Source organism: Equus caballus, chromosome 25, assembly GCF_041296265.1.
Source record: "Equus caballus isolate H_3958 breed thoroughbred chromosome 25, TB-T2T, whole genome shotgun sequence".
NCBI lineage: Eukaryota > Metazoa > Chordata > Mammalia > Perissodactyla > Equidae > Equus > Equus caballus.
Window position 1 is genome coordinate 19,799,920 of NC_091708.1, and position 27,577 is coordinate 19,827,496.

General features: G+C 35.7%; 1 protein-coding gene across 7 annotated transcripts in view; it reads left to right on the forward strand.

The window, feature by feature from the left end:
- FSD1L (fibronectin type III and SPRY domain containing 1 like) overlaps positions 1-27,577 on the forward strand; it is a 61,830-nt gene that overhangs the window by 26,962 nt on the left and 7,291 nt on the right. For 3 of the 7 annotated variants that reach the window (XM_023629819.2, XM_070251253.1, XM_070251252.1), the window contains 8 exons: positions 1,550-1,572; positions 5,985-6,106; positions 10,492-10,701; positions 12,129-12,227; positions 16,321-16,447; positions 20,085-20,185; positions 20,645-20,896; positions 23,944-24,032. In XM_023629819.2, the coding sequence (XP_023485587.1) occupies positions 1,550-1,572; positions 5,985-6,106; positions 10,492-10,701; positions 12,129-12,227; positions 16,321-16,447; positions 20,085-20,185; positions 20,645-20,896; positions 23,944-24,032 (1,023 nt within the window). Of the gene's footprint in view, positions 1-1,549; positions 1,573-5,984; positions 6,107-10,491; positions 10,702-12,128; positions 12,228-16,320; positions 16,448-17,093; positions 17,127-20,084; positions 20,186-20,644; positions 20,897-23,943; positions 24,033-27,577 lie in introns of all 7 variants that reach the window. The other 4 variants (XM_023629818.2, XM_023629821.2, XM_023629820.2 and 1 more) reach the window with 2 other exon arrangements.

Here is a 27,577-nt window from a genome sequence, read left to right on the forward strand (position 1 = left end):
TCTGATATAAATGTTGGCAAACAGGATTTCAGTAGAAGATTGAAATAGAAATAGTGATTGAAATTGAAATAGAAAATAGTGATGTTGAGCAAAGTAATATGACGAAACTTCTTGAAGGCTTTCCGATGATACGCAGTATCATAACCTAAAAATCTAAGCATTTGCTGAGTCCTCCTCATGACTCAGTAAGTGGAATTAACGTAGATGCAATGTATTTGACTTTCTTAACATTTGTTATCCCTATTAACAAAGGAGTGTCATGACTCAAGGTACATATTATAGATGCCACAGAATTGTGTTGTTTGCTGTAGAATGTGGAGCTTGGAAAGGATCTTTAGAAACATTAAGGACCAAAATCTCTTATTACAGAAATAGGATGATTTAGTATATAAGGTCACAGAATTGATTATGGTAGTGCTGGAACTGTTTAATATCCTGATCTCTTAAATCACAATTCTCTTCTTTTGTGTAGAAAGATCCTCAGACAAAATTATTTTAGGATGAGTATAAAAATAACCAATACCAAGTAAGAACAATATTAGAACTCAAGAAGAGAGGTAACAGAAGCATTGCTATATACACCTAACTAATGTTCAGTTAAATTTAATAATTATTGTATCAATATGTGCCACACTTTCTGCTAGACACTGGGGATAGGATGTTGAGCAAACAGTCATGGTCCACATTGCAGGTATCATTAATTATGCAGGTCAGTGTGGGAAAAAAGCTTTTTTTGGATATATTGTAAATGTTAAGGAGCCAGCAGTTTTTGTGTGTATTTTTTAGTGACTGTACAGCACCAAGTAATAGCTGTGCCCGCCTCTCTGAACTTGTGCTAGCTTTCTCCAAAAAAAAAAAAAGATATTTTATGTAAAGTAGGTTTAAGTTGGCAGCGTCAGTGGAGTCATCTGAGGGAAAGACCCCATTACTAGAAGTTTTTCTCTGGTTTCTCCTCCTCTGAATTTTTGCCATTACAACTTCATTCTTTTGGGGTAAAGGGTTGTAGAAGCGCAGCCTAGTGTTCTATGTTAGCAGGCAAGCTCTCAAAATCCAGAGTCCTTGCCCAGTGAAGGCCGATAGAGAAAACTTGAGACAGTCACTGTGAAGTGGTAGAAGAGCACTCTGCAGAAAAATTGGAGAGCAGATTTAAAATGTCTGAGAAAACCATCAGGATGCGTAAAAATGTGTGCCCCATGCAGGTGATTGATTGCTCTAGCTGAAGAGTGTCAGACTGAATGAAAGTGGAGGTGTGTTTTGATAATCTTAAGGTAAGAAAAAACATTTATAGTCATCTGGAGTTAGTTTGGAGTGTTAAATTTTCCTCCTTTTAAGGTAATATTCATGGGGTCTGGATTTTCTACTATAGTTCTGACATCACATTATGCAAGCTGATGCCAACTGTACAGATTTCCTGTAATTTATGTTTTGGTGAATATGAACTAATCTGTTCCGGGGTTTATGTCCTAACTTTTCTTGCATGTCACTGCCATTGAAACTTGCATGAAAAGCACTAACTGCCTTCTTTCTCTTCTCCCTGATTTGCTCCAAGGCTGCCAGACAGATCAAGGATAGGTATGGTATAAAACCTACATTTTTCTTTTAGTATTGATATTGAAGTCAGAAATGAAATTCAAAAACAGTTTATTATTAGAATCTCATTGGTTAAAATAAAAATACTTAGTGGCCAGTACAAAAAAAAAAATAAAAGAAAATGTCTTCTGCATATTTTCTGGACTAAACAATATATCAGCAAGATTTTTTAAAAACATAGTTGTGGACAATTACGTACTTCCAAAAGAATTTCATTTCTGGTATAATATAGTTAGTTTTAGTACAGTTCTTAATTAGCTATGCTAATGGATGGGGAACCATTTAGAAAAACAAAGAATATATATTCCTGGAATGCATTTTTGGTTGTTCTTAAATTATATTAGCATGTCTTATTTTCTGAGACCTCACAGCACTTTAAATAGTCCTCAAGAGCTGAAGCTCGCCGACTTCACTGCTCTTCTGTTTAACACCTTTGTGTTCTCATTCCATCCTGTTCCTGGTGCCATCTCTTTCTATTTCTAATGCCACTATCATCTAGTCTATGGGAAGAGAAAATTAAAGAAAATGATGAAAGACTTTGGCTTAAAAGATCTTTCTCATTGGTGGAGCCAGGATTTAAGATAGGGAAATTCATGCTGTAATGAATACACCAAAGGGCTAAAAGAGCAGCTGGCAGTTTTTGATGGGGCGACCACAGAAAGGATGGTTTTGATCTGCCTGGCTAGTCACTGAGCATCAATTATAATATTATTACTTAAGGTTTCTTCATTTGAGGATTATGAGTTTCTCTGACAGGCACAGCTCTTCAAAGCACCACTCTGATTCCTAGATTAAATTATTCTTCATTAGATAATTCACAGAATTACTCCTTATGGATTATGTGAAAACCAGTGTCTCTTTTGTTAATCTTGGCTGAAGACTTCAGTTCTGTGTTCCTCTCATAGGCTTTTATTTGACTAAAGGCAAGATTCATGTGGCCATTACAGCTTCCTAGCACAAACATTAATTTTTGTATTTTTTGTGTATTTTATGTCGGGGAGTGGTTAAAGACATGGATAATTCTTATAAAATCCTGGAGGTAGGAAGGAGGGCATGAGGGCTTGAAGGGGAAAAGTATAGGCTGTATGAGGAATGGATGCTGGGTAGGTCAGTTTTTTGGGTAAGGCAGAGTTGAGTTGTGTCTGCTGGAATTCGCTATGAGTAATCCATCTTCCACCCTGGCTAGATTATTCTATTTAGCCACCAGTCCCCTGAGTCCTGCTCTGGTCCCTGATGGTCTCAATTAGAAGTCACTTCCTAATGAGACTTTGGGCTGTCCAAAGCCTTTGCGAGAGACCTTGCAAAGTCTTCTCTCGTTCCTCTCCTAGGGATCTGTCTGATTCTGTGCTTTCCAGAATCCTGTCCTCACCCCTGACCTTCTTCTCTTTGTCCAGATTTTTTTTATCAGAACTTGACATTATGATCAGTTTTATGACTGAATGTATTCTTCCATGAAGCTTGACTTCTTTGCCTCTTCTTCTAAGCCAGCCTCTTGGGTTGATTTCATCAGTATCCAGGTGATCAGAAGTCAGGGTTCCTTTTTTCTCAGGGCAAACTCCGTTTTTGTTTTTGTTTGTTTTTCAAAGCATGTAATTTTTTTTGGCTTCTCACAAAATTTTTACCCCCTGCCTAAGGAACATATCTGGGTCTTGGCTTGATTTTTAGCTTCATAACGTCCAGGTTTTTCTGATGTAGTTTTTAGTTGCTCTCCCAGGAAGCAAGCTTCTAGAATTTCATCATCTCCATCTATAATACGAAAATAATTTAAACACACAGTCATAATAAAATAATTATTTTCTCTAAGGGAAGAAAGGATTATTCCCTTATTTGAGGGCAGAAATGGTATTTTAAGGAAGAGTATATAATGTAGCTGAGCAGGAAATCACATATGTAAAAATGAAAGTACCTGTGAGAACTCAGTATTTATTGCTTGCTGTGGTAGAAGTTAGAGAGGAGGAACAGAGGGAGTGAAAGGAAAAACTAAAGACAGAAATGAGAAGATAATACATAGCAGATCTCTAGAACTATACCTCCCTGGGTGCTGAGTAATGTTGGAAGATGGTTAGTTGAGGTATGTTGTGGGAATTATTGGTTCTTGAAAGAAAGGCGTCATGAAAGGGAGAGTCAAGTTAATTAGGTAGGTAGTTTGAGGAAATTGAAAGTGTTCATCCATATGTTTTGCAGTTATTTTCTTTTTGCAAAAGTAAAACTAGGAGGTAGAAGGGATCCTTGTATTCAACTTGTACTGTTAGAAATAAGCCAAGAAAGTCAAGGTAAATGAAAACATTCCTAACCACATGGATACTGTAATGTAGAGAATTATCTATGGATTTTAGATGTTAGTTTGGGTTTTTAGGCACAATTGTCTAAATATATTCAGTTTAGGGGCCGGCCTGGTGGTGCAGCGGTTAAGTGCGCCCATTCCACGTCGGCGGTCCGGGGTTCGCTGGTTCGGATCCCAGGTGCGGACATGGCACTGCTTGGCATGCCATGCTGTGGTAGGCGTCCCACATATAAAGTAGGGGAAGGTGGGCACAGATGTTAGCTCAGGACCAGCCTTCCTCAGGAAAAAGAGGAGGATTGGCAGCAGTTAGCTCAGGGCTAATCTTCCTCAAAAAAAAAAAAAATATATATATATATATTCATTAAAAATAAAAAGTTCAGTCTTTTGAAAGATTATAGCATTGTTGTACATCTTACTTGATTTATGGACTTTGCAATTTTCATTGACTAGACAATAAAGGTCATTATTCTTGCTTTTTAAAAAAGCTTTGGTAGACCTTTCTAATGCATTTTTGGAAGACATTCTTTTTCTTTGAGGCCATAGTGATTATATGAAGTTGTACAAAGTTTCAGATTTCAGTTCCCTAAAATACTTTCAGATACTTTTTCTCACCAGTTCTCAACAAACATTTAAATAGGTTTAGAAGCAGCCAGATAGGTTCAAACCCATTCATTGATTTGGTGGGCATGTACTAAAAACCTGCCTGAATATAGCTCTTTTGGAAGTCTTCAAATCAGAAGATAATTGGGGCTGTAAGGAACAAAGCATGTAAGCCTGGCAACTAAGAAGTTCCTAACTTCTTATTGATACAATCTGAAATTTTAGTGTTGAGACCTGACAGGTTAGAGTAGTGTGTGTCAGATACTCGGGGGTATGCTCGCTTCGATAAGTGTGAGTTCCCGTCCTCGTAAATTATGCTTCAGTGGAGCACTTTCTGCTTGATAAATAGTTGGGCTGTTGTTGACTCATTGTTACTACCATTAAAGTGATTATTTTCCTAGTTTTAAAATGAAATAAAATAACTGAATACAGCACCAGTTTGGCATTTTTCATCCCCGGGTAACTGCATACAGCACCAAATTCGCTATCTGTCATCCCATTGATCTCTAGGGGAGGTTTGGCAGGTCTGACTCACGAGGCCTGGTATTCCCCTTGTTCCTCCACTCTATTCACTTCCTCTCCCAACTGGTGTGTTAGAAGCACAACACTCAGGAATAGTACTTTTGTATCATTCTTTGACCAAAGATAATAAGGGGACTTACTTTGTGATACTTGTGGAAATTTACTGTAATATGAAAAATTGAAATTTGAGATAAAATGGTGAATAGAATATGAAAATTTCTTTTAATCTCTAGTTTTATTTGACAGAACAGGTTCCCCGTACTTTGGGTAAAATGAGGCCTGGTATGACTTCTTTCTTTGTTTTTTTATGCCACATTCATCTATTGCATGTTTATTGAATTCTTATTATTCCCATGGATATGGTTTCACAGGGCTGTTTCTCCTCATATCCTTCGATGTAGCTGATGTTGACACATCAGAGTGACACCTGCTAGCATGGTGTTCAGGATCATGATTTCACGTCTCTCCTTTCTCATCCGTGGCCTGTCTTTAGCAGCTACCAAGCTATAGAATACGTGGTCAGTGTACCTCTCCTCTTACTTGAGGCTACATGGAGTAGCTGTGACTACTTGGGAGACGTTGGGATCAGGGTGTGTGTCCAGTTCATTGTTTGGCATGTGAAAAGGAGTGAGGCTGGCATCAGGAAGTCAGTGAGACTGAGTGTACAGAGATTCACATGACTCCTGGGTCTGTTAAAGATGATTTATACTGGATGCTTGTCTCTTCTGATATTTGTATTTGTATGCAACTTTATGGAACTGGCTGGAGGAAAGTTTCTTAAAATTATCTTAAATGTCTTTAAAAATATTGCACATTTTTTATTTAATTAATTTTCAAAAGACTCTTAAGAGCAAATTTCTATTTAGTTTTGTTACCTTTGTTATAGTTTCTGAAATCACTAGAGTGAAATAATGTCTATCTTTTCATGTTAAATATGATGATACCTGCCATTATTTTATTTTTATAAGTATGTTTGTGTTTGCCGTAGAGTAACAATGGCTTCAGCCTTTCGCCTTTCTTTGAAACCAAAGGTCAGTGACAACATGACTCATTTAATGGTGGATTTTTCTCAGGAAAGACAGATGCTGCAAACTTTGAAGTTTTTGCCAGGTAAGTGCATATATTACATGTAAGGTTCTGTATAAGAACATTTTTTTTCTGCAAGATTTTTCTGTAATGAACATTGGAATGTAAATATTAAAGAAGTACAGTGTAATTTTTTTCTTCATTCAGCTAAGAATAATTAAATTTGCTAGTCTTTATTTTTAGAGAATTATTTTACTGGTAATAAAAATTCCATTTTAAGAATCCCATCAAGAGATATCTTTTATTGCTGGTTTGGCAGAGAGAAGCAGCATACCATGATGGAAAACACTGGGTTTTGGGACCAGACTTCTTAGATTTGAATTCTGGCTGCCACTTATTTGCCATGTAACCCTGAACAAGTCGTTTAAACTTTGCCTCATTGTCTTCATCTTTAAAATGTGATGTTATCTTTCTAGCATTTTTATAGGGATTAAATGAACTGAAACCTCTGAAGCACCTGAAAGAGTACCTGTCACATAGTTAACACTCAATGAGTGTTAGCTGCCCTCATTACCATTATTGTTGTGGTGGTTGTTGGCTCAGTTGGAATTTTATTTCCAGTAATAATATGTTAACGTTGGTTTATTAGAGTATTAACATAAGGATATTCCAGCAGCCAAAACCATTTAAAATTGAATCCCAAATTATTGTCCACATGTGAAAGAGCCAATTAAGGACCTTTTGAGTAGTATTCTCCTTTTGGCTAGCATGAAGTAATGTTGTTAGTTGATAGCTAAAACAATTTGGACATGGTGATTTGGGGCATGAGGAAATCTCTTGAAAGTGACATATTTTACTTAGAGGTGCTTTTTTAGAACTGGCTTTATTTTTTGGAAGTGAGCTGTTTTTGAATAGAGAGTGTTCATCAGATGAACCCATTGTTTTCTTTGAATATTTGGTCAAGGTCTTTAAAATATGATTGGAGATACAAGGTTAGTAATCATGACATTATAATGGAACTAGTAAGAGTAGTGTAAGTGAAGTGTTAACTTGTGTGGTACAGATCAGAAGTTCTAGAGGAGTTTATAAAAGGAAAAGATGAGAGAAGGAACCATAGTTGTGGAGGAAGAAAGTATACTTGTCAGTGGATCTCTCTCTGTAAATTGGTCTTTCAGAATTACTAACCATTATATTTTTATTAATACTACTTCTGAATTCAGGAGAATCAGGAGTGGTGGATGATGAATATACACGAGTGATTTTTTATAAATAAATTACTGAAAAAGCAATCTTCTCACTATTGCTTTCCTTCCTTCGGGTTTTTAATGATGGCGTAGCAGATCAAGGCCATGCCTACTGTACAGTCAGTAGATTGCATGCACAGTTAGGATTTCTACTTCCGGCAAACTGTTGAGACAGTCTGAAGGAATGAGGTACAATGAAAAACAAGAAATCCTTTTGTGGAGGGTTTCATCCCAAAGAAAAAGTATAGTAGTTTGTTAAAATTTATGAAAGATGAATTCATATCACTAACTTTTTGTATTCTGCTGTAACATAACATTTCCTATAAGATGCAATCAGATTAACTAAAAAAAAAATGAATACGTTCATTCCTCAATAATTCATTCCATAAACACCACAAAACTCAACTCTATACCGCATTATGTATAGTAACATGAGATGTGAGCTTATCAGAGTCTGAAAAATGGAAATGATGATGATGGATGATAATAATTACAAGTCATTTTCTTCTACTCTAAGCCATTTTTTATACACTGAAACTGAGAGTTTATATCCTTCTCCTTTCTGAGCTTCCACAGTTGAGAAGAGAAACATGTTTGTGGCAGTGTTGATGCCACTTGTCCTTTTACGTTCATGTGCAGAGAAAACCTTAGTAAAATTCTCGGACCAATTTCCACACTATTGCTAGTGAACTGTTGCTTTATGGAAATTGCTGTGAATTGCTTTCCATTATCATTTCCAGAGAGAGTTTTGCATTGCCTAAGTAATGATTTTATAAGTTTACAAGTTTACCGCCTTTCATCTTCCCCTTAAGTTTTATTCCTCATTTGATGAACTCTTCTCTTACTTCTGTACAGAATCTTGGGTGAACTTCCCACATGCTAAATCCAAGTCAACCTTAATTTGACCTATCACTCTTCAATTATCTAAATTTTCTTTTTCCCTCCCGAGTATCACCGTTTTCTTGGATTCTTTTTCATGTTTACCTCAGTTACCCCGTTAGCAGTTTGCTTTCTTTGGGGGCCATTATTCACAAGAAAGAAGAATCTATTTGCAGTACATTGAGATGTAGGTAGTTAGCCAGACCCATTAACAAATTAAGTGACTCTCTCTTTATACCAGCCTCTTGAGACTTTCAGTGCAGGTTTTTGACTTGGTAAAATTATACAATTACTAGATGCCAAAGGCCTTTACCTTTCCTCACATGTAGGCAATGCAGAGCATATTAAATTCATTAATGCCTGTGGTCTGTTCTCTTGGCAATGAATAGTACCTGTATTGCTTATGTTCCACTCATAGAGACGGACATGTCATGTATTATAGGGACGAAAACCCTACAAGATAGATGAAGGAAATTAACCATAATGACAAATGATATATACTTCTTTGGTTCTGTCTAACTAATAAGATATATCAGATTGTAAGTATTTATTGTAAAATAACGCACATACAAGAGTTGAACTTTGGAGTCTATAGTTAATAGAGATCAACTGTCCTACCTCTCTCCCTGCCTCCTTTTCTTACTAGTTAGGCTTGAAGATTTAAACCTGGTATCAAATTCCTTTCATCTTAGTCTTGATTATTGTATCTAACACATTTGGTTTACTTTATTATTTGTTAGGTTTCACATTGCTTTGCACTTTAGCTTTTGTATGTAATTCCTTTGTTATTATTGTTGTAGTTTTTTTTTTCAATTAATACTTTGCTTTTTAGAACAGGTTTAGGTTTATGGAAAATTGCTCAGATAATACAGAGAGTCACCACATACCCCTGCCTCCCCGACATACAGTTTGCCTATAATTAATATCTTGTGTTAGTGTGATACATTTGTTGTAGTTGATGAGCTAATAATGATACATTATTACTAACTAAAGTCCATAGTTTACATGAGGGTGCACTCTTTGTGTTATCCAGTTCTATGGGTTTTGACAAATGTATAATGTCATGTATCTACTGTTATGTCATACAGAATAGTTTTACTGCCCTGAAATTCCCTGTACTCTGCCTGTTCATCCCTTGTATTCTTCAGCCTTGATATAATTGCTTCTTAGTTCTAGGAATTCTTTTGTTGATTCTTCGGGATTTTCTACATAGATAGTGTGTCATCAGTGAACAAAGACGGTTCTGTTTCTTCCTTCCTAATCTGTATACATTTTATTTCCTTTTCTTGTCTTGTTTCATTTAGCTAGAACTTCCAGAGTGGTGAGAGGGGACATTCTTGTCTTAGGGGAAGCCTATCTAGTTTCTCAACATTAAGTACGATGATAACTGTAGGTTTTTCGTAGATATTCTTTATCAAGTAACGCTCCCTTCTATTCCTAGTTTGCTGAGAGTTTTTGTCATGAATTGGTGTTGGATTTTGTCAGATATTTTTTTCTCCATCTATTCATATGATCATCTGATTTTTCTTCCACCGATATGATGTTACATTAATTGATTTAGAATGTGGCACCAAGCTTGCATACTTGGAGTAAATATTTTAAAACTTTTTTTTAGCAACAAAATGTCTAGATACAATACCTGTACAGTTTCATATTTCAGACACATCTGTCTTTGGAGGACCACGTTCTCCAGTTAACCTTTTGTTATGTTAATGGAACATCGGTTAATGTTGAGGAGCTATGGAAAATCTTGTTTATGGAGATGAAATTGATTAATGTTTATACATGTTAATTGTGGCTCGTTTACCCCAGTTTATTTTAATGAATCATAGAACTGTTTGGAGAAACATTTAAAAACCCTTAAGTATTTTTTGGGGTTTGGGACATTTTTATTTAGTGCTGAGAAATTACAATTCTTTTATAAACAAGACTTAAAAAAATAGATTGGAGATATCTTGAATTATTTTAATCACTAGATTCAAACTGTTAATGTGTTTTGTCAATAGTGATTTATGTTCTACAGATGTTTGAAATAGCAGATTAAAAGTATGTGTTGAGAAGTAACAGGTTATTCTTGATCCTTTATCCTTAGCATGTTTCCTTTGCTTTTTGCTAGCTAGGATTGTAACAACCTTGAAATATGAGTCTATGAAAAAACTTTGAAATGTGAATTTTTAAACGGAGCTTTGAAAAATAGTTTGTTGCCTTTATAGGGTATCCCTTCTCTTAGCCTGACTCAACTGAACAGTTCAAAAGCAACATGAAAAAGCATGCTTTGAATGACAAACATAAATATTGGATTGGTGCTATAGTAAATGAGAAATGAGCCTTTTCTTTTCCCTTCAGTCCCCAAAGCTCCAGAGATAGATCCAGTCGAGTGTCTGGTGGCTGACAACTCTGTCACGGTAGCTTGGAGAATGCCAGAAGAAGATAACAAGATTGACCATTTTGTACTGGAATATAGGAAAACTAATTTTGATGGACTTCCACGCGTAAAGGATGAGCGATGCTGGGAGGTCATTGATAATATTAAGGGTACTGAGTACACGCTATCAGGTAAAATGACTGCATCCATCCATCTCATTCTCAGAAAGTAAATGTAATTGTGAAAAATATTTGAATTACTTTAAAAGATAAAGTTATTAAGTTTCTTTGCCAAGCTGACTTTTTATATGTTTATTATAGAGGTGAATTTCTCTTAAAATATCAAGAAAACCTTCATTTTGATTACTTCTGGATATTTGCCACCTGCCTGGCAAAACCATGTATGTAAAGCACATGTGAAGGGATGTTCTGGAAACAATATTTCAGAGTTACATTTAATTTTCTTTAAAGATTTTATCTTTCCTTTTTCTCCCCAAAGCACCCTGATACATAGGTACATAGTTGTGTATTTCTAGTTGTGGGTCCTTCCATTTTTGGCATGTGGCATGCCACCTCAGCATGGCTCGATGAGTGGTGCCATGTCAGTGCCCAGGATTCGAACTGACAAAACCCTGGGCTGCTGAAGCAGAGCACATGAACTTAACCACTCAGCCACGGGGCTGGCCCCTAACATTTAATTTTTACCTTGGTTTTCTAACAATAAAAAGTTGTCATCTTTTTAGATGCACACACTACATTTAGGTGATACTGTAAATAGTGTTGCCTTTGCCCTGTTGTGATACTTTCATGGAAATACCTAAAGTAGAGCTGTGACTTGGTGTTAGAAATTTGTGTGTTGGCCTTTTGAAAGTCTTTAAAAAGATACCTCCATATATAGGGGACTTGGGATATTTGAAATAGCTGAATATTGCCTGAGTTGTTCAATGCTTGTTATGCATGAGCAGTAACATTACCATTATTGAGCACTTAACAGTTTGTCAGGAGCTAGGCTGAAGTGTGTTACACAGTACATCTCATTTAATCAGTAAAATATATATCATTTACTCTGTACAATTATGAGGTTGGTTTTATCATGTCTATTTTATAGATACAGAACTGTGGCCTCATCAAGTTGTTGAAGGTTCCATAGTAATTTTTGCACTGAGATTTTAATCTAGACCTGACTAATTTCAAAGTTTTGCTGTTAATCATTATGCTTCACTTTCTCTTTAAATTCATATTTCACATAAAAGACAATGTTTCATTAATATAAAAATTCTTTACCTGTCTGCTCTCCAAAAATTGAATATGTTATTTTAAATTGTAGCGTCTGTCCTCGAATGAAACATTACTTTTAATGATGCTTGAGAGTACCTTTTTATCACTAGGTTTTAAAAAACCCATTGATAAACTGTATAGTTTATTTCTTTTGAAGAAAATGATAGATAAATCATTATACCTTTTATTTCGGGCATTATCACCCTTCTAACATAGATTTGTACTCTTCCTGAGTAAAGAGATAGTTCCAAGGAGGGAAAAATGTCTGTTTGAAGGTTCATACTCACACTTTTGGAGATTTCTTTACTTTTCATATCTGAAAACCATTTTCATTTTTTCAGGCTTAAAGTTTGATTCGAAATATATGAATTTCAGAGTGCGAGCTTGTAACAAGGCTGTGGCTGGAGAGTATTCTGATCCTGTGACTCTTGAGACCAAAGGTAAAATCAATAGCTGTTTAAACAGCATAAAACGAAAGTTAACATCTGAAGTTATTCAAGACTTTGTGACAGAAAGCATTTCATGTGTGGTTGCATTCCTTACACACACACACACAACACGAAATTCCCAGCAGTAGGAATTTTAAATAGTTGGGGAAATTAGGACTACAGTACTGGTTTTCATTAGTCTTTTCTTTATCATGATAATCAGATGGGTAAAATAGATTGAGGTGATGGTGTTATATTCTCTGGTGGGTGCTTAGTTTACAAATTTCAGTCTGGTTTAAATACATAAGTGTCACTGAGGTTTGCCCAGAGTTTTCCCAGGGAATGGATTGTGACTCCATGATGGGGAAATACCTTTTCAGTTTAGTTGAAGTCCTCTCTGTTTTCTTAAATCTTATTGTAGAAATTAACATTTGTATAGCTTATTAATGTTTGCAAAGCACTATGACAGTTCTTCATTTGATTATTAAAGCTATCTTGAGAGATCAGTAGAATAGATATTATTGATTTTGCAGTGGAAAGTGAAATTCAAATATGTGAAATGACTTGCTTGCAATCCCCAGGATTAGCTTGGAAAGGTGTGAATAAGCATATATTTCCCAGTTCTGTGCCAGCTCTTATTGTGGGCCTGGAGCCTGGGTATTTCTAGTTCTTGAGAGCAATTTGGAATTAGTTAAAACTCCCTAGAATAAGATATTTTAACACAGAGTATTTTTCAGATATTTATCAATTTGAAGGCCATGATGTTAGAGATCTTTCCAGTTGTGAAATGGTAATTGACTGGGTTTACTTCCAGAGTCAGATTCTACCCATTGTTTTAGGTACTTGGACCTCGCAGTGTCCCACTGACCTCTAGTTCATGTAGTATTTGAATAGGTTTGCATGCCAGAAGCTTGATATGATTTGGAGGATGACATAAAAATATCGTATCAGAATAAAACAAAATATGAGGCCCATAAGTTATTGACAAGACAAAATCAGAAAATATGTTTGTATCACAAAGGTAAAAAAAAACAAAACAAAACTAAGTTGAAGTAATTTGTTTGGATTAGCAAATGTTTTTATTTGAGAACTCAGTCAGGCAGGAAATGCAATTACTTTGAATTACTTGTTATCAAACTGAGACATTACTGTGGTTTCCTTAGAGATTTTTACCATTTCAAAGTATAATCATATTTACAGACAGACAATCTTTTCTACATAACTTGAACTGTTTTTAGCCCTTGTCAGGTAAAACTGTATCATTATTATTATTCTCCTTCAGGAGTATCATATCTTTTTATTTCTTTTGTTCCTTCTAATTTACCCTTTATAATTAGTGACCAAACTTGGACCTAAATGTGGTGAATTGTACATTTCTGTGCAGATTCCATAGATTCAGAAAAATGAACAGCTGGCTTGTAGTTTCCCTGGAGCTGGGCTGGCTGCTCCTGTTAGCAGTGTCTGGATCTTCCTAGTCCAGTTCTTGGTCTTAGTATTTATAGTAAAAGACTAAGTCGATTTTAGTCCTTTCGAGCATTTCTCACTGTGGAACAAATCCCCTGGGGTGAAGATAGACTGAAACTCGACTCTGAGGCCCGCTGAGCAGTGATTCTGACGCTCAGGGAGACACAGAGTAAAATTTGTCTCTTAAGTGGCTGTGGGTAACAGATTTTCTAAGGTTATTCCATCCCATTGGAGTGGCTACTAATGACAGCAAGAGCTCCAGAGGAAAAGTCCAGATTTTAAAAAATTGACACACTGAACAATTTATTACTGATTTTTTTGGCTTGCTGCAGCCATTTTTGACCAACCAATAGAAATAAGTATATGAACAAAGAACTGGATGGAAAGGGAGAGAGATGGAGATTAAATAATTGAGGCCTACCAAAATTTCATATCCTGCCACTTATGGTGCTTGAGTGGAAAATGGTGAACATTGTTAATTTCTGACTCTCCAATGTATGTAGTACTATTTCTTCTGTCATTGGAATTGTCAAAAGTGATGAGTAATAGAAATTCTTATGTCCAGAATTTTTGAAATGTATTATCCTTTACTTCCTTGTAAAGGTAAATGAAATGATATTACTCACAAATTACTCTCTAGCCTCAAAAGCCAGTGGCTATGATATAATTTTGCAATACCAAGAAAGCCACCACCAACACAAATTAAACACATGAAACATATCTGCGCTCTGATTTTTTTGTACTTCGTTTTCACAACCTTTTAAAGATATGGAAACTAATAGGTAGCTATACTACAGGGCTTATATGAGAGATGGGACTAACATTTGAGACCTCACTTTTGAGACCAGTTTTTTTTTTTTTTTTAACTATTCAGTATTATCCCTGTTACCTCAGGCTCTGTGACTTAGTTGAGGTCTCCTAAAAGTATAGTGTCTAAAAAAAAAAAAAAAAGGAGAGGGATAAAAGATTACCCTGCGATTGAAACCCATGCCTTTCTGTTTGGGTGCTGTGGTGTTTGATAAGTCTGGTCTCAGGCGGCTTGGTGGTGATACCTTTGCTTGCCAGCCTTGACGCCACCCGTCTCTCCATCATATCATACATTAGGGAGAAGCCTTAGGATTTTTTTCTTTCCTTTTATTTTTCTTAAAGAAAACAGCCTTAGAATTTTAACAAGCAACTGCGAATTGATGGCACTTTAGAGTTATATCCACTTTTTCTCTCTCTCAAAAATGTAGATGCCCTCACATGTATTACCTAATAGCTAATATAGAGGTTAACCCTGTTTTCTTAAGGCAGCTCATTCTTGGTAGAGCAGGGTCTCAATTTTGCTTAGTCCTCACTTTTCAGTAACCTACCTATTAAGGAATTCTATTTCCATTTTTACCGGAAAGCTGTATTATTTCTGCTTTCTGTAAGTTCATTTCTGTTAACATGCAGATTTTGAAAGCTATTAACTTATTTGCATAGTATGACACTTAGTAGAAGCAGTTATGGTCAGTAGATTTGTATTGAGAATGTTGTTTTATAAGTAAAGGGAATGAACAATGGGTCAGATGCATAGTTGAAATTAAAGCACTCTTTACAGAACAGTAGAAGATAAAAGGATTCTTGATGCACTAGTAACTGTTAGGCTTTCTATGTGAATATTTTGTTGTTTGGTGATGTATCCTTAAGTGAAATGGGGTATTGTAAAGGAATATTTCTTCAATGAGTAATTACCAGAAATTTGAATTTTTTGGAGGGAAATAGAAGCAGATTAGTTGCTAACTATGTAGTAGATGATACCTTGCTTAAGACACAAATTCTAGGAATTGCATTTTAAAATAGGAGGAGCTGTGCATTACTCAGCTGTGAATCAGTACATTTTAATGATTTACCCTCAATTTCCAAAGAGAGAAGATAATACCTTGTTACACTAATTTCATAAATTACCCGTTCTGAGTAAGCCTTGTAAATAGTACAGGTAGTTCCTCAAAATACCAAATAATTTGAAAAGCATAGTTTGGGTTTGTGTTTTTCTTTTAATTTGTTTTCATTTAAGTAGCCGTTTCTCCCCTCTGCCCTTTGCCATGTAAATCATCTCTAGCTCTATCATCTGGGTCGGTTCCCTTGCTTCTGCCATCCTAGCCCATTTCCCCATGCTTGTCTTAATTTGAAACTAGTGAGAGTTTAAATATGAAATTAAGTATTAGAGCATCCGAGAAAATGTGTGTGTGCCAGGCTCTATAATTTTTTACATCATATCACTTTCTCCTCATCCTTCATTCTGCCAGCTCCTCTTCCTAGTCATAACAATCAACTGATAATCAACGGATATTCTAATAACAGGAAATTGAGCTTATTTTGTGGTGATGGAGATTCCAGTAGAAGGAATAGCAGAAACACCAGTGGCCATGCACGTACATTGTATTTAGTGCAGTATATAGGCTATATAGAAAAGAATAATGGGAAATATTGTAGGAATTAGTAAATTATGGCCTTACCTTTAGGGACTTTAAATGCCAGGATTAGGAATTTGAACATTATTCTCTGTATCCAGTGTTGAATCAGTTGAATAAGGAAAATAATATGATGATAGTTATGTTTCAAAAAGTAGAGATATGCTACATTTTTTAAAAAATTGAAATATTCTTTTGGATAGCGCTTAACTTCAATTTGGATAACTCATCATCCCATTTGAACCTGAGAGTTGAAGATACCTGTGTAGAGTGGGATCCTACTGGAGGAAAAGGTCAAGAAAAAGTTAAAGGAAAGGAGAACAAGGGCAGGTAAGCTAGTTCATTAAATCTGTGATCATGACAGTGCTTGTACGGTGATTCTTATATGACAGTAACTTACGATTCTTATTCTCTATATCTATATGATTTGTGATATATTAATAACAGCAAAGGGAAGAATATAACATTGTGTGTCAAAACTTGAATTTGTTATTAACATTTTTCATTACTTTTTCTCAGTTTATTTCCTGATCCTCTTCTTATTTATACATTTTTATTTCAGTATTCCATTTCTTTAAAGTTTTATCTACAGCAACTTGAACTGCTTAGAGAGAAGTTGCTAGTGTAGTTCCTGAATTTTAGAGATCGCCTGTCTTATCTGAAGGTCTGCGTGGAACGACAGCTTGTAGCTTATGCAACCCCGTGTCTTGCCCCTGATTAGCAGCCTTGTGAACTAAAGAGGCAGCCTTGCACCTTTTGTTGTTGTCAGACTTATTTAGATAGTCTCAAAGTATGGGGGCCTCTGTTTCTAATGGAGGAAAATTTTGCTCAAACTGAAATAAGGTAATACCACTGTGAGTGACAACAGTGAATAAAAGAAGACTTCCTCAGCAGGCTTTTGATCTAATCTTAGTGTAAGCTGTTAAATTTGAGTTGTAAAGCAGTCTCTTAACAGTTACCTATTTTTATCTGACAGTGGCCATGTTACTTCACTGAAGAAGCATACAAGGTGATGATCTCTGTCTGTCTAGTTCTAGGACTTAGTGTATCTAGCTTGGCTGAATAACTTTAATTTTTCTTTTAACCAATAAGCAGAAGCCATTGCAGCAGCCTTCATAAGCTAAAACATTGCTCTGTGTAGACTGTCTGTATTGGTAGCTTATGTTTTGAATTTACAGCATTATAGTATGCTACATATTATTTGGATTTTATTGTATATGATAACAAAACAATAAGCTCTGCTTTAAAGTCTTTCTTGAATTATTTTCCCTCTTCTTATTTTTCTCTGCACTTACTTATACCTGGCATCTTTCTTGTTGTGCTGTATTCAATATATCTAACGTTACAGCTTTGCTTTTATTTGTATTTGACACAAGGCAAGTTTGAAGTGTTGTATATTTTATAATAATCATGCAGTTTCAAAAGCATCAAGGATAAAAAATGAAGGTCATTATTGAAATTATTAGAACAGTGCCAGAAAGATGAATCAATTCAAATTGCATGAGGAATAATGTGCTAATTTGAAGATACCACATATCTTTACCAGAAATCAGAATGTTTTCTCTTTTCAAAATTATCTTCCTCTCTTTTTTTCTAGTTTATTTGCTCATTGTTGGTGAAAGTAATTTCATAGTTAGCATATTATAAATTGTAAAATGTTGCTGGATTTAATAGATTCTATGAAGTTTTGTTTGATCACTTGGAGATTTTTAGACTGCTTGTATTTAGCATTTCAGATCACGGTATTTCTCTTTCTCCTTCCCTCCTTTTAAGGGTATTTTATATGTAGGCTCTTTCTGGAATGTTAGACACATTTATTCTTTCTGTAAATATTTGTTCACTGTAGGATGTCACTGGATGTGTGAGGTTTATAGGGATAAACACTGTCCCTGCCTTCAATAAGTTTGCCCCTAACTTATGTAGATGAGATATATGTCTATATACAAATAACAGTAATACAAGGTAGAGATTATGTGTAATGGTAAGTGTGAATAAAGGCGTTTAGAGGAAGAAAAATGTCCTGAGCTGCCAGGTGTTGAAGTGGTCAGTTAGGACAATGAACCAAACTGAAAGTAACAATCAAGCCTTTGTTTACTTACTGTGGTACTATAAGCAAAAAGCCACAAAGAAAAGGGTGCCAGCTTTCCCAGTTTTCCATTTTTTGTTTGTTGGTTTTTTATTGAGGTTGACCCAGTGTTCCATTCTTCCTGACAGAATGGCTCTGGGTGAGGGTCAGGTAAATCAGCAGATCGCAGATGGAGGATTTCTGGAGGGTTGTCTCATGGCTGAGGAAGCCCCAGACAAAAGGCTCCTCCTATTGATTTGTGGACTTGAGGGCCAAGAAGATGAGGAGGAAGAAAAAGTTAGGATTAGAAAAGTATTGAGACAGAGTGGAGCAAAGTACCTTCAAACTCCTCCCCCTACCCCTGCCCCCTTTAAGGAGGTCTCCCAGAGTGAGCTGAAAAGAGTCAGCTTCAGACCCCCTGTCATAAGGGGGCCTCTGAATAGAGGTGTCTAAGCTAGGCGTGCAGGTATGCATAGGAGCATGGCCTGGTGGGGGTGACTGCAGCTCCCTCCAGAGTGAACTGGCTGTGCACCAGGTCTCCTGTGGGGAGGGCAGCGCCCCCAAGCCCGCCAGTAAAGCCTTCATGAGTGCCTGTGGTTGGGACTCAAAGATCACATTTAGGATTTTGGCCTGGAGCTGGGCTCCTCAGACGAGTTATTTAGCCTGGTAGGATCTGGGGGACCTTTATTGAGGGAATGTTACTTAGGCTGCTTCTCAAGGAAGTGGAACAACGTGTGGCATTTGGACTTGCCGTGAGAGGGAACAACAGGAGGAAAGGCACTGAAGCAGATTGCGTGAGCTTAAGGAACACTTCAGCAGGTACATTGAGCTGAACAGTGCTCTCCGTGGGTGAGAAGGCTAGAAAAGAAGATTGGGGCCAAATCAAGAACCTGAAATGCCAAGCTAAGTCGTTTGCAGGCAGTCAGGAACTGCTTAAAGATTTTAAAGTGGGAGGATCAGTTAGGTTTATCTGGTATCAGTGAACAAGATGAATTGGGTCACAAGAAGATCATTTGGGAAGCTGGTAAAACACGTAGATCGTGTTAGACTTAAGACAAAAGCTGTTGTACTTGCAAAAATATACTTAGAGTTGGAAGTCTAGAATGCTGCAGTGGAAGAGTTCTCCTTTATTTAACTTTTCTCTGAAATTTAAACTGACATTCTCAGTAGTTATGTCTCTCTTTATTTTCTCCATGCTTTCCCTTTCTCTGTTTACTACTGGTAAGTTGTAAATTTTTTGTTTTTTAAATACAGTGATTCAATATAATTAAAATGTTATTTTAAAAATATTTTTGGGATTTGATCTATTTTGACTCTTTGAGAGTTAGTAAAAGGCCTAATCTAATAGAAGGGGAGGTCAGGTTGGATCTTGTCCACTGTAGTAGGAGAAATGCTTTATAAAACTTGATATCCTGTGCATGGATTCAGACAGTTGCTATTTCTCCTTTTAAGAAGAAAAGTTCCAGAACAAAAATACGTACTGCTTGTAAAAAAGATTATTTAGTTTTGATTATAATAAGCCTACTTTTTTGCCTTTGCTTTTATTTAAATTTAACTGCAAGAAATGTAAGCTATAATCCATTATCTTTCTTGAGTTCTTTTTTTCCTCAGTTTTTTTTCCTTTTTGTCTCATTTTGGCATTGTTTCTTATTTCAATTGTGTGTCCTTTATATAAGCCTGGCTCAATCTGCATGATTTTTGTGTTTTCAGCCTGCTTTGTTGATGACTTTATGCATTTAAGTATTTATAATTGACACCTGTGTCTAATAATAATTCAGATAAAATTAAATGGTCCTATTTGTGCAGCATAATTAGAAGTCTTTTCAGAGGTTCCTGATTTGTAGTTTATGAAACATTGACAACATAGAGTATTTGATTTTCTTTTTGTCCCTGTTTATATAGAAGTGGTACGCCATCCCCTAAACGGACATCCGTGGGCTCCAGGCCACCAGCAGTAAGAGGCAGCAGAGATCGTTTTACTGGGGAGTCATACACGGTGCTGGGTAGGGTAAACGTAGTAGTTCTTCATTTTCTCAGATTAGAGGCATCACAGTCACACTGGTGCACTTTCCACTCACTTAGACCTGGAGTGGCTGCCTGTGTACTGAGTGAATCTTTGCTGAAGTTGTTCCCTCTTGAAGCCTCATTACTTGGGTGGATTTTCACATTGTGTTATTATTGATATGTTTAAAACTCTACTTCAGTTTACACAGTGCTTCACATACACGCATAACTCTGGAGGGAATAATAAGGAAGAAAAGTTCTGAAGCCTTTTATATGCAGAAAAATTAGTACTATACAAGTAAAGTTATAGCAGATACTCTGCATTTAGTGTCTGTGTGTTAACTTGTTTATTCTCGTGAATCAAATTTTTTGTGCAGTTTTGTGGGATGAGAGGTAAAAATCTATGTGACTCATAAGGAAGAGGTAAGCGTCAAATTTACCTTTCTGATCTTTTGTAGGAGACACTGCTATTGAAAACGGACAGCATTATTGGGAGGTCAAGGCCCAGAAGGATTGTAAATCCTACAGTGTAGGAGTAGCATACAAGACTTTGGGGAAATTTGACCAATTAGGAAAGACAAATACTAGTTGGTGTATCCATGTCAACAACTGGCTACAAAACACATTTGCAGCAAAGCATAATAATAAAGTCAAAGCCTTGGATGTTACCGTTCCTGAAAGAATAGGTGTATTTTGTGATTTTGATGGGGGTAAGTTTACTGATTTTTCTCCTAAGTCATTTCATCATAGTTGCTTGTATTTCAGTACTTTTCACTGGTAATATCTATACAGAATTTCCATTAGTATTGTGGTAAGGGTGTTTTGACCTATTAAGATTTGATCACAAACATAATGTCAGCTCTAGAATTGACTGGAAGGGTGTGTGATGCCTGCCTGCAGCCCTACAAAAGCACTCATATAGTGCACTAAATAAGCCTGAAAGATTTTGTTTATTACCTGTAAAGAGTGGTGGAGCAGAGTTGGAGTACACCTTAGAAATTACTCAGTCCCTCTGCCACGCAGTATAAAATCCTTATCACATCATCTCTGCAGGTAGTTGCCACTCCTGTGCTTGAAGAACTTTTTTTATGTCAAGCTTATTGTCTTAGAAGGCAGCCTGTTTCATTGTTGGATAGCACTTGGTTAGAAGGTTTTTCTTAAATTGACTCCCTTTGTCTCCCAATAACTTCTGAGACTGTTGCTCTTAAATTTTGTCACGTGAAGAAACACAGAATTATGTTCCCTAATCCACATTTACATGATAATCCTTATTTGTTTAAAAACTACTAACATTGCTTCTCTTGCCCTGTTTTTCCAAGATTATACATTCTCTGTACAGTTAGCTGTTCCTTACAATTTAATTTTTCCAAACCCTTATAATCTCCTGTGGTTGTATACTATGTCAATGTATTCCTTAAGGATTGGTTCTCAAAGTAGACCACAACTTCTGACCATTGTAGGACAGTGACTTAGCAGCACATTTTCTCATTATATGACTTAATAACACTGTTGACCTATACTGAGCTTGTAACCACGGAATCCACTAGATCTTTGTTCATAGAGTTCTGTCGCATTATCTTTTTCCTCTTATATTAGGCAGTTTAGGGTTGTTTTTAATTGTTTATAACTCAAATGAAGAATAGTACATTTGTAAGTTTCATCTTAATAGATTTGGCCTCCTGTTAAAATCATGTAAAAATTAACTTGATATTTATCTTTTGCAAAATTTATTGAAGCTTTTGGAATTGGGTATTTGAAAAGTATCTTCTGTAGCATCATCTAAATATTTATAAAAATTTAGAAGATGACATACTATTGAACTAGGGAGCGAAAGTAATTCCCTAGATGCTTCTCTCCAAGTTGACACTTAAAGCTAATAAAACCAAATTTTGCCATTGTAAGTAACATTGTGTCCAAATAATTCCATGAGCTGTCAACCTAGTTACTCAAAGAAAAAAGGAAAAATGTTCATTTTGGCTTGATTTATTTTTAGTGATAACATGTCAGTTTTGCTGCATTCTTTTTTACTTATTCACTTTGAATCAGATAATTTCCTCAGAATAAATGATAAATTTATTGGCACAGATTTTTTTTTTCAATTACCAAGATAGCATTTGCTTATCATCTCCTGTCTGCTTTTCCCTATTTCGTGGTTCCTCAAAGACAGTAGAGAAGAGTGTGATTGTTAGCTCAGAGCATCAGGTACAGGACGGAGAAGTTGTAATGTAGAGTGGGATCAGATTCTGAGGGCTTTGAAAAGTAATAATAAGCTATTCTTTTTTTAGTAGTTGAGGAAGGGGAGCTTCTACACATTTTAGAAAACAATAGTCATGTGATGATAATCTACTTTTAGAAATATTAGAGAGTAGATGGTTAAACGTGGAAGAAATTGCAAACAAGGATAGTGTAAGACTTTTCAGGAGGCAGTGTTTAAGCAATGTAGGCCAGACCATGTCTGTTTTAAGTATTATATCCTTTTTGCCTGGCAAATGCTTTTTACATAATAAGCCCTTAATAAGTGTTTGTTGAGTGATTAGTAGTAACAAGGGCCTGGGCAGTGGGGAATCAAGAAGAATGGACTTGATGGTGTGAAAGTAGAATCCATAGGACTTTGTCACTAAATATGGATTGGAGGGAGAGACAAAGATGACTTGAAGATGATTCTGGGGTTCCAGCCAGTGCGATCAAGAGGATGATAGTGTCATCAACAGGACAGGAAACAGAGAGGGTCCTGGGGAAAGATGAGATGCCAGCAGGACAACCATGTGGCGTGTCTGGCAAATATTTAGAAATTTGGTGCTAGAACTCAGAAGAGAAGTAGAGCTGAAGCTAAATATTAGAGACAGCATCACAGAGTGGCTACTCAAGACTGCACAGAAGAATCAGACATTAATGCTCTGCTCTTTACTTTGTGGCCATATATAGGTTGCTTAATATTTTGAGGTAATGTATAGAAAGCACCTGGTGCTTTAATGGTAGGTATAAATGTTAGTTTCTTTTCTTTGCTGCTTTGTTTGGTGGCAGCTGATTTATTAAGGGAGCATGTAGAGAGAAAAGAGAGCCTGGAAAAGCATCTACATTTAGAATAGGAGAAAATGATATCCTCAGGATTAGGATACAGACCAAGGGAATAGCCACGGGAGAGGAGTTTCAAGAAGTGAAAACAGTTGTAGGGAGGCCATCGGGTGGGCGGTTAGGTGGTCAGAAAGACAGAGTTATTTTACTTACACGATCATGTTGAAAGACAGACTGTGAGGGGATTTTACAAATTAACAAAGCTGAAGCAGTGATCACTATACTGAGATTTCAGAGACTGAAGTAGGAGTACGGCTTCAAGTAGTTAGCAGACGAGGGTTAATAAAATAACCTGAAATGGTGATAGGATTTCGGTAGAGAGGCTTGTTATAGTAAAAATGAGGAAGAAATAGCCTTGGTTTTTACTGGGCTAAGGAAACCATTTGCTACATAATGATAAAGAAATAGTTTATATTGAATAAGTAGAATAGTGCCAGATATGGAAGCAGTATGGAGATCTTTAAAACCAAAGAAAACTAGATTAGGGTTTTTTCTTAGGCACATTCACTACTGATTTTCAAGTGAGAAGTACTAAGCCCAGTCCTTAAAATTTGTAACAAAAAAATGAATGCCAAAATATGCATTTAGCTATTACTTTTATGCATGATTATATGTTAGACTTAATTAGATGTTATAATTTTATGTATAATAAATTAGGCTTTTTTTGTTTCCTTCCTTTTAGGTCTACTTTCTTTCTATGATGCAAACTCAAAACAGTTGTTGTATTCCTTTAAGACAAAATTTACTCAGCCAGTACTACCTGGTTTCATGGTTAGTACCTAATTTATATTTTATTTGGTTTGGCAACTTTAAGGAGAACAATCTATGCTGTATATTTGAGGAAGCAGAATATCTTATTTTTTCTTCATAATCCTCTCCCTTTCTCCAGCTCACCTCTCCTAAATCTGTGGTTGTATATTTTTGGTATATTTGATTGAAGTAAATGTTAATACATAAAAGTGTGCAAATCCTCAGCATGCAGTTTGATGAATCTTCATTAGACTGCACTCATTTTTGTAACCAGCATCTAGATCAAGAAATGGACCATTACCACAGCCTCATAAGCTCCCTTGTGCCAATTTCCAGACCCTAATGGCCCTCCTCCAAAGTGGTTACTATCTTGAGTTTTACTACCATAAATTCATTTTGCCACCTTTTCAACTTTGAATAAATGGAATCCTACAATATCTTTTCAGCTCAACACTGTGTGATATTTATCCATGTTGTTCTGCGTGGTGGTAATTCACTTGTTCTCATATGGTTGTCCATTATATGACTATATCATAATTTACTCATTTTAATTTAGTTGTATTCTTGAATGGTTTCCATTTGGGGACATTTACAAATAGAACTGCTATGAATATTCTTGTTCATGTCTTTTGGTAAATGTATGTATTTATTTCCATTGGGAACATAACTAGGATTGGGGTTGTTAGATCATATGGTATGTGTGTAATCCACTGTAGTAGGGTTTTCCAAAGTTGTTGGTTATACTAATTTACCACGAGCAGTGTATGACAGTTTGAATCCCTTTATATCTTTATCCACACTTGGTATTGTCTTTTTTTAAATTTTAGTCTTTCTAGTGGTTATGATATATTACATGTGGTTTTCATTTGCATTTCTTTGGTGACTAGTGCTATTGAACACCTTTTTTGGTTCACCAGTTGAACACCAATATTTATTGACTATTTGGGTATACTGTTTTGTGAAATGGTTGTTCAAGTCTTTTATTTGTATTTCTGTTGGGTTCTCTTCCTATTTCCTATTGATTGATTAAGAGTTCTTTACATAGTCTGAGTCCTTTGCCAGATATGTGTATTGCAAATATCTTCTCCACTCCAGTTTTCGTTTTCTCTCTCTTATTGGTGTCTTTTGATGGACAAAAGTTGTTAATTTTAATACTGCTCAATTTATCAGTTTTTTCATTTATGGTTAGCACTTTTTGTGTTCTGCTTAAGAAATCTTTCTTTACCCCCAGGGTCATGAAAACATTCTTGTGTTTTTTTTCTAAAAGCTTTTCCTTGTACATTTTAGATATAGACTACATTTACAGTGCAAGAACAATGTAAAATTGATATGTTTAGTATGAAGTTAGGGTCCAGATGCATTCTTTAATTCCATATGGATATCTGCTTATTCCTGGACCATTTCTTAAGATGATCATCCCTTTTCCACTGCAGTGCAGTGTCCTCTTTGTAAAATATTAGATGACTGTCTTTGTGTGGTAGGCTGAATGTGCATGTGCTATACACACATATATTATTCAGGACTACTCAATTGCAGGTTGATTTATATAAGAAAGAGTCATGATTCTCCATATAAAATGAAACTTGGCTTTTGAATTTATTTTTTTATTAAGCAACTGTTACTTCTTCTCCCAACTACTTGATACTTTGCATTTCTCTGTAAGGTTAGGCTGCTGTGGGGAGTTCTGTAATTCCATTAAGATCATCATTATTCTGGGTAGATCATTCCTTAATCTGGAGGCTACTTCTGCAAATCAGGGTGGTAGATTTCCCCTAGACTTGCTGGAATGTTTTGTATGTGTATTCTTTCATCATCACCCACAACTATGAGGAGAAAGTATTCTGGGTATATGTGGGTTTAAAATACAGTACTTTTAGGGGCCGGCCTGGTGGTGCAGTGGTTAAGTTCACGTGCTCTACTTCTTCAGCGGCCCAGGGTTCACGGGTTTGGATCCCGAGTGTGGACTTACGCACCACTTATGAAGCCAGGCTGTGGCAGGCGTCCCACGTATAAAACAGAGGAAGATGGGCACAGGTATTAGCTCAGGGCCAGTCTTCCTCAAAAAAAAAAAAAAAATACAGTACTTTTAAATCTCACAATTGATTATTCACTCTAGATACCCTAAAATCTTAAAATAAGTTTAAAACAATGCTAATAACCAGACCCCTAGTTTTTCATTAAAAAGAAAAAGTGATTAGTGAATAATGTTATTGTTCACAGAAAACTACTTACAGATATTGAAAGGGTTATTTATTTATTTTTTCACTTTGACACAAATTGCTGCTGTATTATGTATTTTTGGCTGTTTTCCAAATTGGTCAATCAGGGACAAATTTTTTACCATATGGAACTCAAAGTAATTTTTTTTCCCTTAAGTCTTAGATATATTTTTATAAAAGGGTAGGCTTCATGTTTAATTTGAGTCTATCTCAGGTAGATATGTCAGATACTCATTGTTTCTTCATTCCAAATAGTGAAATTATAATTTCATTAGTAAATGTTGTAAGATGCTTTAGGAAATGTATTTTCAAAATGGTTAAAATTGGTTTTTTTCCTTCATTGAAGGCTTGCTTTTATTAACTAAGTAAATGACTGTTAAATTCTTTGTATACAAGATTTCTGGTTATTTAAGATTAAGATTATTTAAATTCTGGTTATACAAGATTTAAGGTTATTGAGGTGGAATTTAGAGTAGAGTACAGTTCTATGGGATCTGACAAACGCATCCACTTGTGTAACCACCACCATGATCGAGACAGAACATTTCCATCACCCTGGAAAATTCCTTCATGCTCCTTTGTAGTGGACCCCTCCAGTCCACCCAGTCCTGGCAGATACTAACCAGTTTTTAGTCCTTATAGTTTTGCCTTTCCCAGAGTATCATATAAAAGAAATTGTATGGTATGTAGACTTTTGATTCTGTAGCATAATGCATTTGAAATTCATCCATGTTGTTGTGTTTGTCAGTAGCCCCTTCTTTCTTATTGCTGACTAGTGTTCCATATATGTTTGTACCACACATTATTCATCCATTCACCAGTTTTTGGCAATGATGAATAAAGACACTATAAACATTCATAGATGGGTTTTTGTGTGAATATTTGTTTTCATTTCATTTCTTCACCTGGGAGTGAGGTTGCTAGATCCCATTGTATGTTTAACTTTATAACAAACTACCAAAGTGTTTTCCAAAATGGCTGTACCACTTTTGCATTCCTACTAGTAATATATGAGAGTTCACCACATCCTTGCCATTATTTCATATTGTCAGTGTTTTTGTTGTTGTTAAGCCATTTTAATAGGTGTGTAATGGTATTTCATTGTGGTTTTAACTTGCATTTTCCTAAGGACAGATGATATTGAGCATCTTTTTATGTGCTTATTTGCCATTTGTATAATTTCTTTGGTGAAATATCTGTTAAAATCTTTTGCTTATATTTTTTATTGTTACTTGTTTTCTTATTGAGTTTTAAGATTTCTTTATGTATTCTGGATGTGAATCCTTTATCAGACAGATGTTTTACAAATATTTTTTTCCCAGTCTGTTTTTTTTTCATTTTCTGAGC